The sequence below is a fragment of the Chlorocebus sabaeus genome, chromosome 7, assembly GCF_047675955.1.
Source record: "Chlorocebus sabaeus isolate Y175 chromosome 7, mChlSab1.0.hap1, whole genome shotgun sequence".
NCBI lineage: Eukaryota > Metazoa > Chordata > Mammalia > Primates > Cercopithecidae > Chlorocebus > Chlorocebus sabaeus.
In genome coordinates, this window is record NC_132910.1 from 96,577,995 (window position 1) to 96,591,697 (window position 13,703).

At 39.3% G+C, this 13,703-nt stretch overlaps 1 protein-coding gene across 8 annotated transcripts in view; it reads right to left on the minus strand.

Moving 5' to 3' along the window:
- ZNF827 (zinc finger protein 827) overlaps positions 1–13,703 on the minus strand; it is a 174,463-nt gene that overhangs the window by 18,757 nt on the left and 142,003 nt on the right. For all 8 annotated transcript variants that reach the window (XM_037992635.2, XM_037992650.2, XM_037992646.2 and 5 more), the window contains exon 9: positions 3,076–3,213. In XM_037992635.2, coding sequence (XP_037848563.2) covers positions 3,076–3,213 — 138 coding nt within the window. The remainder of the gene's footprint in view (positions 1–3,075; positions 3,214–13,703) is intronic.

Consider the following 13,703-nt stretch of genomic DNA (forward strand, 5'->3'; position numbering starts at 1 on the left):
GGTGGGAAGATTGCTTGAGCCCAGGAGGTCAAAGTTACAGTGAACCATGATCACATCACTGCACTCTTGCCTGGGTGACAGAGGTAAACCTTGTCTCAAACAAAACAAAACAAAACAAAAAAAAGAAAGAAAAAGTCCCAGGGCAACTAGAATAGATAACCTGCCCCCCCCTTTTTTTTTTCCTGGACACCCACAGCCCCTTTTCCTGATAAGGTAAGCCCCATACAGGCCAAAATAATATTTTGTGCGTGAACAAGTTTGTGTGTGTGTGCACCCCATGTTTCAGTAGTGGGTGGGTGCTAAGCAGGGGAGGGGGAATGAAACACAGCATTTGCAGGACTGCAGTGTAAAAGAGGCCTCATCATTTTCCCTAAGCTCCTGGCTTGGGTCAGCCAAGAAATAAAAAAAAAAAAAAAAAAAACTAATGAAATTAAGGGAAAAAAATGCTGTGTGAAATAACTTAATTGGAAATTTCATTTTACATAAATAAAATAAAGAATTTCAATTAATTTCTTAATGGAAACCCTCTCATAAAACTGACAAATGTTTCAGTATCATTTCCAGAGTGGCATTCTGAATGCGTCTGATTAATCAAGCAAATTAAAGTAAAAGGAGCAGGCTTTGCTTTCATCATACAGATAAAGGTAAGAGCAGAAGATGAAGGAAAGAACAACTCCAGTGTTCTATCCTTGATGCTTACTTGGTATTACTGAGCCCGGCTTAAAGAAAATACCTGTCTTCTTTAGTTCACAGAGAAGAACATGGAAAAAAAGTTATTCTCTACAAAATATGAGACCATTATTATATTATTATAGGTGGTCCCCAACATCTTGAAGGGCTGGCATCTGGGCTCCGCAGGGTCAGTCAGGGAAAGAGCCCTACCATCCAGATAAAATGTGTCCTTTCTTTAGAAGTTTTGCATTTGTATGCATAAGTGAGGTTGGTAAGTTTTGTTATTAAGGTTATGCATCCTCCACAAAGTGAAACTGTGGAGCTTTTTAAATCTTTTTCTATCATTTGGAAAGGTTTAACAATGTCGGAATTTCCTCTTCTCAAAAGGTTAGAAGGAACTCACCAGGGAAAACTTCTGGACCTGATGCCTTTATTAATGATACGTCCTTCATAATTTTTCCAAATTTCCCTTTGGGAACTGATTGATTCAAGTCTCCCCGTCCCCCTACTTTGGGTCAATTTTAGTCATTCTGTTTAAATGATCTATGTTATCTCAGTGTTCAGCTTTTTTTCTTAGAGCTTCATTATTCTCCAGTAATTCTTTAACATCTTCCACACTGATGATTAGGCTTCCTTTTTCATTCCTAACTTTCAGTATTTTTGCTTCATTTTCTTAATCAGGCTTAAAAGGATTTATCTATTTTATGGCCATCTTCTTTCTAGACTTTGTTGTTTCATCAATTCCTTAAGATGACTGTTAAGTTCCTCTATTTTTGTCTTTCTCTAATTAAAATGTTTACGTCTATAAATTTCCTCTGACTAGAGCTCTTGCTGTTTGCTCCAGATTTACGTATGAAGTGTTCTCTGTTTCATTCCTTTTAGATGTCTGTTATTTGAATTTTTATTTTCTCCCTTTTTCTTTGGTCCAATTAGGCAGGACGTTTTATTGACCCTTACTTATTTAAAATTTCATTTAAGTATGCTCAGAGAATGTGACCTTATACAACTCCACTTTTTTGAACATGTTAAAGTATTCTTTGTGGCTAAGTATATAACTAAATTTTGTCTTTAGTGGAATTTAAGATGAAAAATATTAAAAATATTTTTAAGAAAAGACACCAGTCTGGGCAGCATGGTGAAACCCCGTTTCTACAAAAAACTTTTTGTTGTTTTTGAGACTGAGTTTCACTCTTGTCACTCAGGTTGGAGTGCAGTGGTGCGATCTTGGCTCACTGCAACCTCCACCTCCCGGGTTCAAGCGATTCTCCTGCCTCAGCCTCCTGAGTAGCTGGGATTACAAGCGCACGCCACCACACCCGGCTAATTTTTGTATTTTTAGTAGAGATGGGGTTTCACCACTTTGGCCAGGCTGGTCTCAAACTCCTGACCTCAGGTGATCCACCCACCTTGGCCTCCTAAAGTGTTGGGATTATAGGTGTGAACCACCGTGCCCAACAACAAAAACCTTTTTTTAAAAAATTAGCTAGGCATAGTGGCAGCGTGCACCTGTAGTCCCAGCTACTCAGAAAGCTGAGATGGAAGGATCACTTGAACCTGGGAGGCAGAGGTTGCAGTGAGCTGGGATGGAGCCATTGCACTCCAGCCTGGGTGTCAGAGCAAGACCCTGTCTGGGGAGGAAAAAAAAGACAAAATTAATCTTGTCCTATTAATAGTTCCTGTCTTGCTTTTTAAGTTTTGTGTGATGTACGAAACCTTTATTTTGAACTTTTCTTTATCATTTTGTTTTTGTGTTCCCTGTAAAGAAGATACATCTGGATAACTTAAAAACCTGATTTCAATGTAAAAATGGAAATGTTTGATTTTATTATTTCCATCTTGCTTTATGTTTACTACTGATTTTACCTTATGTCTTTTTGTCTTCAATTATTTTTGCTGTGTGGACTAAGTTACTATTTATTCCTCCTTGTTAACTTGGTTCCCTTCCCTTTCCCAACTCTCAGAACCAACCATATTTCTCCACAATTACATGTAAATAAAGGCAGAAGCTGTTTCTCCACCGAGGTGCCTTTTCCCCAGCTGCTCTCACCCATCACAATAAGATAAAACCAGTAAGATGGAGTGTGTCCCCCTGTCCTGCACTCTCAGGATGAGCTCAATACATTTTTTTTTTTACAGAGTTTAGGAATTTTACCGGAATAAACCTAAATTGTGTATATTTTCTCATCAGTCCTACTTGGAACTCAATGAACCCTTTCAATACAAATAAAAAAGCCTTTCCAAGGTCTTCTTTAAACATGCCAGGCAAAACGGCTTGAAAATGTCAGGATAAACACATTCCCAGCGCTTCCTGTAACGCCTCTCTTAGAGAAACTCAGCTTCTGGAGAGTAAAGAAGTTGGTGATGGAGCATGGAGGGCTGACAGCCCAGGCCCCACTCACTCACCTGTGTGCAGCGACAGGTGTCGGGACAAGGTCTGCTGTCGGCCAAACACTTTCCCACACACGTCACAGGGAAAAAGTTGGTCATTGAATTTCCAGGATGGTAATCCATTCCCTGCCTCTAGGACTATCTTTTCTGTTTCTGGGTCAAAAGAACAAAGCATCATGAGAAATAAGGCAACAAGAATACATTTTCTGTTAGTCAACATTCAGGATTTCGGCAGAGCCTTCCCTCTGAAGAACGTGGCTAGTAACTGCAAATGAGTCTCCGGAACTGGTTTTCATGCTCATTTCCTGTCTCTAAGAAGGCCATTCTTGAAAGCTGTGGTGGCAAGTGGATTCCGACCCCCGTCAAATCTTCAGTATTTTCTCTCTTTCATCACTGAAGACCAGCCAACTAACCCTCTAATCAGTTGACAGCACTGTGCCCAGTATACAGCAGATACTCAATAAATACTTGTTGAATGAGTTGACTGACTTGCATGTTAAAATTCCAGAAACGTAGGCTCTTGCCACAAGACAGTAAATAAAGGATTGTAGGCTGGGCTTGGTCACTCACACCTGTAATCCCAGCATTTTGGGAGGCTAAGGCGAGTAGATCACTTGAGCTGCAAAGTTCAAGACCAGCCTGGCCAACATGGTGAAACTTTGTTTCTACTAAAAATACAAAGATTAGCTGGGCATCGTGGCGGGTGCCTGTAATCCCAGCTACTTCAGAGGCTGAGGCATGAGAATCGCTTGAACCTGGGAGGCGGAGGTTGCAGCGAGCTGAGATCACACCACTGCACTCCAGCCTGGGTGACAGAGTGAGACGCTGTCTCAAAAAAAAAATGTAAGTCTCAGATTCTGATGTGAAAACAAATGGTGCTATCCCTTGAAAGGAAATATACTTTCATTCTCTTTAAGAAGAAAGCTTTGCTCTTCATTCCAGTTTGAGCAAAATCCTTAATGAGGAATTTGTGCTAAGGAGACTCAGTGATGACTACCGCACACTGTACCACAGAAAATTCCCTAATGCAAGAATGAACCAGAATTTCCCCAAAGGTCTCATATTTGGGAAAACAGTGAGTGCCACAAGTTGTCCACCCATAATTCACAGCCATGAACGAAACAAATGGACTTTAATACATTCTCTAATCATCTTAAAGAGTTTTTATTTTCTCATTCTTATCCCTAGGATTACCTTTAATCCTAATTCATGTTTCTTCTTGTGGAACTGTACCAGATTATATAAACATTCCTTCTATGATAATGTCATAAAATAGGTGACAGAACACCAGGAAGAGGGAAGGAGACAATTCTAAAAGGACACTTGAATGGGCCACTGATAGGCCTTTCACCTCACTTTGAAGATGAAGACAAATGATACACTAAGTTAATATCTTGTCTTTTACCTCAGTAAATCATTGCAAATCTCCTTAAAGCACAGTGCTGCATTTAGAACTGGACACCATGTGGTGATAATTGAATGGTGGTAAGAACTTCTCACAATCTAAGCAGATGAAAATGCTCACAACACGAGTCAGAGATAACATCAGAAGAAAGAACTTTATTTCACACAATTTGGTTAAAACTGCTTCCCAATACAGGCTTCCACCTGTATGTGGATAAATCAACAGGATCAATTTTCATTTGAATGATTTGCCAGATAGGGTAATCTAAGCGAAGAAGAAACAAATATGAATGTATGTCTGGAAAGCGGAGGAGGGGAAATGATGGTGAAACTGCAATAATGTTCGCTGTGAGGCACCTGCCAGCAATCCCAACACTGATAAAGCACATGAATTGATTTATCTGTGTTTGTTAAAACATAGCACTTGGGGCCTTAGGGAGAAGAGTTGCTCTTATTAAAGTAGAAATGTGTGACTAAAAACCTCTCAAGGGGAAGAGAATTAAAAAAAGGGAGTTGAACTTCTGAGAACAAGAACTACTCTTAGATGGCTGTCCTTGAGTCCAAGCAGTGGGCATTTCAGCTGTGCAGTGAATTTCAGTGTATAATAAAAACAGTGCTTCCAAGAACGATAATGGTAATAATTATAAGGAGAGGTCAAGAGGGTGCAGGGTCTCTTAATACATTCATAACAAGAATGAATGAATTGGGTCAAATACCAAACAAGTAGATGCAATTAAAAATAGATAAGCATCTTAATAAATCCTTCAAGTATCAGTCATGTACTCAAGAAGTTGAAGCATCATGAACTGTCTGATTCCTTCCACTGGTGTTAGAAAATGATGAAAGCACAAATCTCATCATGTCTTGTTCTGTATGCCAACGGCTCCTCAAGGCCAAACTTCTGGCTTCTGAGTCCTTCATGGCCTGGCTCTGGCCACCTCCCACCACCCAAATGCTTGGCAAAGTAGACTGCTTGACTTTTCAGGAACAAACAATTCCCTTTTAAGTGTCATTGCTTTTGAATCAACTGTTCCTCCACCAACAGCTACTCCCCACAACTACTTCTGTACAATAAACTCAGACTCAATTTGAAGCCCCATCTCAGATTTCATCTCCTCGGTGAAGCCCTGCCCAATTCCCAAGGAAGAGTTAGTCATTTCCCCTGCTCTGTCCCAGGGCACTTTTATGAATATTTCCATTGTACCACTTTACCTGTTATATCACTTGTTTACATATCTTCTATAAGCCATATATATATATATATATATGCATATAAAACACCCAGTATAGTCCAACGTGAAGCAGTGCTCACTCAACACGTCCCCTGGCCTCCCTCCCCTGGGGGAAGGGTTCTGCATTATTTATTTGTGTATCCTCAGCATTAGCACAATCTCTGCTACATAAGAGGTGCTTAGTATATATTTGTTGAGTAAATGAATGACTGAATAAAAGGGTCCAAGTGAGGCAGAGAATAGACATTATTCTTATTTTATAGAGCAAAAGACTAATAATTTAGTAGCATTCATTAAGGCCTATGGCCAATTCAGAATGAAAAATCAGGCTACCTGCCTTTTGAATTACTGTTTTAACTCAATTCACTAACTGCTTTCATGATTCTATTAGTGGAAATGTTTGCAGTCCTGAGCCATACTTCCAAAGGCTCTAAATTCTTACCTCTTCCCAATAGCATCAAGCCACAAGATGATTCCCTTTATGATGAACTCTGGCAGTTGCTATTTGTCAGTTAACCCAACAGTCATTGTCAACTTTCCTTATCCCCTGACTTCTCCAGCCATGGAAGCAGCTGGGGTAGCCATGTGCCAAAGTTCTGAGAAGGCTTTTGCGGTTCTGTTAAAATGAAGGATATGACTAGTATTGCCCCCTTCTCTTTTCCAGCCTTGATCACAGAAGAAATGGTTAGGACTCTGGCAGCCATTTTGTGAATATGAGGCATGAAGACAAAAGCCAACTGCCAAGGATGGAGAAAGGGAAAGATGGGAAAAGTATAGGTCCTTGATATGGTTTGGTTCTGTGTCCCTGCCCAAATCTCATGTCAAATTGTAATTCCCAGTATTGGAGGTGGGGCTTGGTGGGAGGTGACTGGGTCATTGGGGGTGGAGTTCTCATGAATGGTTTAGCATGGTCTTTCTGGTGCTGTTCTCATGATAGTGAGTGAGTTCTCACAAGATCTGGTTGTTTAAAAGTGTGCAGCACCTTCCCCTTCTCTATTCCTACTGCTCTGGCCATGTAACATGTGCCTGCTTCCCCTTCACCTTCCACTATGACTGGAAGCTTCCTGAGGCCTCCCCAGAAGCCAAGCAGATGCCAGCATCATGCTTCCTGTACAGCCTATGGAACTGTAAGCCAATTCAACCCCTTTCTTTATAAATTACCCAGTCTCAGGTATTTCTTGATAGCACTGCAGGAACTGACTAATACAGTCCTCTGTGACATTTCTCAGTAGCTGAATGAACACCAGCAACCACCCACTTCTGGACTTCTTGTTTCGTGAGGGAAATAAGTCCCTGTTTGTTTCAGCCACCGTTGGTTGGGTTTTCTGTTACTTGTAACATTCTTAACTGAAGGCCCTTCCTATGGTTCCTCTTGGTCTTAGGACTTTGAACATTAGGTTCCACCTTTTGACAGGCTTTAATTCCCAAAATCCCCCATCCTGTGAAGAACTCTCCACATTAATTATCAACAGCAACAAGTGTACAGCCAGCTGAACACATTTCCATCTTAATTATCTTCTTCTGTTGGGAAAGAAAAACCTTAAAAGCTTCTTTTAGATTACTCAGGAATTTCCTTTAAAAAAACTTTTTATGAAGCATAATATATGTAACAGAAAAGTGCACATATCAATAACTGCTTTTAAGTTAGTTCCGAAGTCACAAAACAGCTTGGAATATGGGTACTATTTTTAAATTTTTGCTACTCTTCATCTTGATTCCCATATCCCTTAGCATTTGTTTCATTATTTTAAGTAGCTTGAATATATACTTAAGATTCTCTTCATTTCTTTTAGAAATTCTTGTCTAATGGTAACCTCTTTTTTTGTATGGAGTCTCATAGGATTTTGTCTCTTATAAAGCGTTTTATTTCTTTTCACACTCTTATGTTCTGATCCCTGGGATAACCATAAATTGCTTCCAGAAATTCCTGGCTACTTGGTATTATGTGATCAGATGTTTTTTCTCCACTTTTCCACCTATGATGTTTGCCTTGAATGCCATTTGGGCTTTTCCTCTTCCTTATGTAGGTTTTTGTTTTAAATGAAGCAAACAGGTGTATAGGATTAAGCACTTTTGTCCTTATAGTACAGCTGGAAAAATAGGAACACAGTGTAAGGAGAACAATCCCATCTTAGCAATCCGAAAACAAGGCTGTCAGCTCTTCCTATTAATGGTGAACTGAGGTCTGTCATCCATAATGATGAGGACTAGTTGGTCAAAATACAATACAGCAAACTATGCTTCTTATAACCTAGTTATTCAAGGGGACATGTCTCATTTCATGCATAGGTCCTGGGAAGATGAAACCCATACAGTATGTCTCCAAAAATTTTCCTTAATTAAACACATTTCGTAGAATTCAGGAGGGAATTCTATCAAAATCTGCTTGACAAAACATTATATCAAGTAGAGCACTCAGTTATCTTCAGATCCAATTTGTTCATTTTCAGGAGGATAAAAATGAAGCATTATATTCCAGGACTTCTCCAACCCCAGAGTAACCCACAACTTGCACAAGGTTGGGCAACAGTTTCCACAGTAACTAAGTCTCTATCCTGCCCCAAATCTTAGTTCAAGGAGGAACCTGAACGATCATCTTGTTCAATGTTTTCTGTTTTATATATTAGGGAACTGAGGCCAAGAGAACCTAAGTAATTACCCCAGGTAACCTGGCTAGTGACTCTGGGAGAGCAGAGACAGACCCACGGTGTCATTCAAGCTCCTCCAAGCCATATGAAATCAATGCCAAAGTCTACAAACAAACAAAGGAGGGATTTTTCTTCTCTTCCTGTTCTTTGGCTCTGAGTTTAATACTCTTGGTTACACATGGACATGTGCAGATTTAGCAACAATCCACAGACACTAGCACTTTTCTCCATTTCTCTTCTTAAAAGTGTAAGCCTAGAATATTTCCAGGCACAGAGATGTCAGAAACCCTAATATGTCAAAACTTAGAATAAAGAAGGAATGAGAGGAAGATCAAATAGGGAAGTCCTAAAAGCCAGTCCTCTCTGAGGTAAACATGGTATTACTGAAGAAAGTTCCCTTGAACCTTTCATTGCCATTGGGGAGCATTTTTGGTAAAATTAAACAAACACACAAATAAGCAAAACCTCAAAAAACAACAGGGACAAAGGAAAGGACTTTAGTTTGCTTCCTTTCAATTTTAACATAATTTGACCCTATATTTGGTGTATTGTTTGGCTTTGTGGGCACATTTTACCATGTGAAAAGATCCCTGTATTCTCTGACAAAACAGCCCTCTCGAAGAACCATCTCTCAACCTGATTTTGGTAAAAGAAATGCTAAGACAGAAGGCTTTATTTGGCGACAGCTGTAAGCAAAAGATTGGCCAAAATATGACCTCAATGCATAAATAACTGTTCAGATCAACTAAATCTCATTACTGAAGAAGAGGCTCTGGGGCCGCTTGGGTTTTCCATTGTGACATGTGGTATTTTGATCACTTCTTTCTTTCATGATCAAGGCTGGAATGTTTTGTTTTGAGGCATATCTCAAACTGAAATTCTGAAATCCTCTGTAGTCTTGGATAGGTTAAAACCTACCAGGTCATTTTCCAGGCAGAAAGCAGAGGGCATGGAACTTTCTGGTCAGACTCTAGCCCTACTGGCTCTGTCCTTTGGTTTCATGGGTTCTGCATGGCCTCTGCTTAAAACAAGCTACCACCTTCTGAGGGCTGCTTGTGAAGCTAAGAGTCAGCTGTGGTTTATGACTCTTCGGGGGTTAATATCTTTGTTCCAGTGCTTGCAGCTCATCTATATCCCTTTTTTATTTTTTCAGAGTCATTTCAATTTAGGGTTACTTGCCAACCTACCGTTTTAGAATTTCCAGCTCAGAGGATCTATCTTGCAGTGTCACAGCTGTACTGGAACAACAGCCACAGTGCAGATGGCTGGCACTGGTGACCTATCCCATCATTTCATTTACTACTAGTGACCCTGCACAAGATGCCAGAAGTGTTGCTCATGCCAGTCCTAACAGACTTACTAGGCTCCCTATGACCACCTCTCTGCAGGTCTTGGTGGAACCAGCTTCCCCTTTAAGTACCATTACACTCACCCAAAAACAGGCTTTTTTGCAGGTCAAGGTGTTGCCTCAATGAACTGCTAAGATAGAAGAATTGAGAAACAGTTTTTGTCGGCCGCGGGCAGTGGCTCAGGCCTGTAATACAAGCACTTTGGGAGGCCAAGGCGTGTGGATCACACGGTCAGGAGTTTGAGACCAGCCTGGCCAACACTGTGAAACCCCGTCTCTACAAAAAATACAAAAATTAGCTGAGTGTGGTGGCGTGTGCCTGTAGTCCCAGCTGCTCGGGAGGCTGAGGCAGGAGAATCGCTTGAACCCGGAGGCAGAGATTGCAGTGAACTAAGACCATGCCATTGCACTCCAGCCTGGGTGACAGAGAAAGGCTCTGTCTCAAAAAATAAAAGAAAAAAAAAGAAAAGAAAAAAGAAATAGTTTTTGTCAATCTGTGCTCAGTTAGAAACACTGGGTGGAGATTCTTAGATGTAAAAGAGTTAACAGCCTTGATCTTTGGGCTCATTTCAACCTTCAATACTTAACAAACTTAGTAAAAGTAGAATTTTGCATTACTACTTTCAGAGGGTCCATGCACAGGCCCTGGGAAGATGACACCCATCAAGCATGTCTCCAAAAATTTTTATTAATTAAACCCATCTGATAGCATTCAGGTGACAGTTCTGTCAAACTCTGTTTGACAGAGCATTAGATCAAGTAGAGGACTCTGATACTTCCAATCCAACTCCTTCATTTTCAGGAGGACAAAAAAGGAAGCCTGTCACTCCAGAACTTCTCAGACCCCAGGGCACCCCACATCTTGCACGGGGTCAAGTAACAGTTTCCACAGTAATTAAATCTCTATCCTGCCCCAAACCCAAGATCAAGGAGGAATCTTAACAATCTTTTTTTTTTTTTCAAAGTTGCTGTTTTACATATAAGAAAACTGAGGCCTAGAGAACCTGAGTAACTACCCCAGGTAATCTGCCTAGTGACTCTGGGAGAGCAGAGACAGACCCACAGTCTGCCTGTTCCTCTAAGCCATATGTAATCAATGCCAACTGCTCAGTAAACAGCTGCTTCTGAAAAATCATCCCAGGAAAACTGAGTGACCTTTTTTTTTTTTTTTTTGCTTAGTGCTAGGTAACAGCTTAAAAAATACTTACTGATTGATTTGTATCATAAATAACTGTGTTTTCCATATCTGGTTCTTTATGCAGGTCATTTTAAATCAATAGTAGAAAACTGGACCTTGATTCCTTGGGTAACAGAAATGGCTAGTACTAGGTGCCCCTAATTCCAGTGAGGCTGATCACATAGAACTTGAGCACCATCGGGACCTTCTCTAAGCCTCCAAATGTAGATAGTCACTGCCAGAATCTAGGCCAATTGATGTCTGCCATTATAACAATATTTATTTTTTTAAAAAAACTATATAACTGAATCCTTTACAAAATCCACATATGAAAAGTTGAATATTGCTTCTATGTTTTCCCTGTACTTGTATTTCCAAGATTAGTGGGATCCTCTATAAAACCTTATTGAATAAATGACATAATCACATCACCAAGATCAGGACTGTTGTACTGAACGTAAACCTAATTTTATATTACAACATGGAAGCAAACTGACAATATTGATTCAGGAATCATGTCTAAAGGACCTGGTTATTATCCTGCCCATTACACAGACCAGTGACCACTTCTCTTCTTAATGATGATGGTAGAATTTAAGGTCTTAGCAAATGCCCTCAGAATGTCCCAATGTTCAGGCCATTTATAAATCTTTGTTAGAAAAATAATCAGGCCTGAAAATTATGTCTTTTTTGTTAGTTTGTTTGGCTTTGTGGCAGAAACTGATGTTTATTTACTCAACGTCTAACAGAACTATGCGGGTTTTTGTTTTGTTTCAAGGTGGCAATGTGCCCAGTTAAAAACATACCTTCCTTACTAGCTTCCATTGCTATTAAAGGCTGGTCATGGAACACAGTTCTGGACAATGAGATATAGGTGGTAGTTCCTATAAAGACTTTTGCCCTTCACTCTGCCTCCTCCTTCTTGGCTGTCTGGAGGTACCGCCGCTCTCTTTCAATCATGAAGATGAAGGCTATCGATAACGACGGAGGAGCAGAAAATAAAATGGTGGGTCCTTGACGTTTTCCTCAAATAGCTATACCAGTCTTACATTGCCTATTTCTGAATTCTTTATTATGGGAGAAAACAAATCCATAATTGGTTAAGTCTCTGTGGTTAAGATGAACATGATTCCAACAAATAAAGACTTAAAGTGTATAGTTTCATCCAATTTTGGCAATTTATCTCTATTATGCAAAACAATATTGGAGTTTGTTAACAGTATATTAAGACCATACATAATTAAAACAATAGCTTATATTTATGGAGGACTGACCACTGCATTAGTCACTATATGGTGCATTTTACACATATGTTTAATATTTAACCTTATAGCAGCACTATGTATTAAGACACTATGATTACCATTCTTATTTCACAACAAAACAAAACAAGAAAACAAAAACAGTATCAAGCTCAGGGTGGCTAAACTCAAGGTCATCTAGCTGGTAAGTGATAGCCTTTCCCAAACCCAAATCTGTCTGACTACAAAGCCCATACTCTCAGCCATTTATTACATTATACTACAAGACCAAAGAGGAAAATCTAATGGTTCTAATTTATTTCACCAGAGACAGATCTTCTGTCTGTTACAATCTCGATTTGTTCCGCTGTAAATTCACCAACCATAAAGAAGAAGCATCCGCGATCACATAAATCTAAAGAAAGCTTTATTGAGGCAACCTAAATGCTTCCCCCAGGGCCTGCCTGGAGAGAGAATGGTGGAATTTGGAAGCTCTGCCTCATTTCTGTTACCCAAAGCCTCTTTGGCCTCTTCTTTACATCTTTACATCTAGTGAGTTGCTGCATATGAAAAATCCGAGCACCAATTATGTAAATTTTAATCATAAAACTTATTTCAGGTCAGCTTTCACTTGCTCCAGAATGAGACCCTTATAGTCTGTTCTTTCAACTTTTCCCAGTGAAGAAAAATCACAGGCATTCAAGTGCAGAGCTACCTAAAGACTGTATTAGGTGATAGCACATCTTTAAATCCAAAAGTTATCTTCTGTAATTTACTATAAAGTATGGGCACATATAAGAACACCTTGAGGAAAAACATTTTCATTGGGCAAATACAAGAATTTCCTCTTTTCTCTTGTTTGTTGTTGAACTGGGTTTTCAATATATATTAATATTTACTGAGTAAATGAGGAAAGGAATAAATGAAAAGAGTAGATCACTATAATTAAAAATTTAACGATTCTAAAATACTCTAATATTCTAGAAATACTCTGAGTTTAGAAAGTAAATCCAGACTTTCTAAAATACTAAAATTTTAATGTTAATCTACTCCTGAAATTTTGCAATGTGCTATGCATCATACCTACAGAATACTGAATATATTTCTTTTTAAAATTCAAGTCACAGTCATTTCCAAATATTATTCAAGTAAGCCTCTAGGGATTCTGCAGTTCTCTTCACTAAGATTGGAATCCACTGGTATTCTCAATTATTCTAGTCTTCTTTTCTTATGGACAAGCCTTGATCATATCAACCATTCCTTTAAAGATTTCTAAATTTCCTTAAAGCCCTTATCAGCTCCCAGACACTGCAATATTCTTGTGTGACGACATCCAGTTTCAAATTTTCAGTCTTCCTCTTTCTCTGCTCCTAACCTATTGAATTTTGTATTAACAGAAAATATAACTATTCTACTTTGCCTTTCTCCTGACCTTGGGTTTTAGCACATTAGACATTTTTGTTAGTTGACGGCACATTTAACATTTTAAAGCAACAGTGGTCACAAATATTTTTTCTCTTTGATCCGGAAATCTTACCTATTTGATTAGGCAGAGTTACATGTTTTTATATGATGGGAATTCCTGTTTGTTGG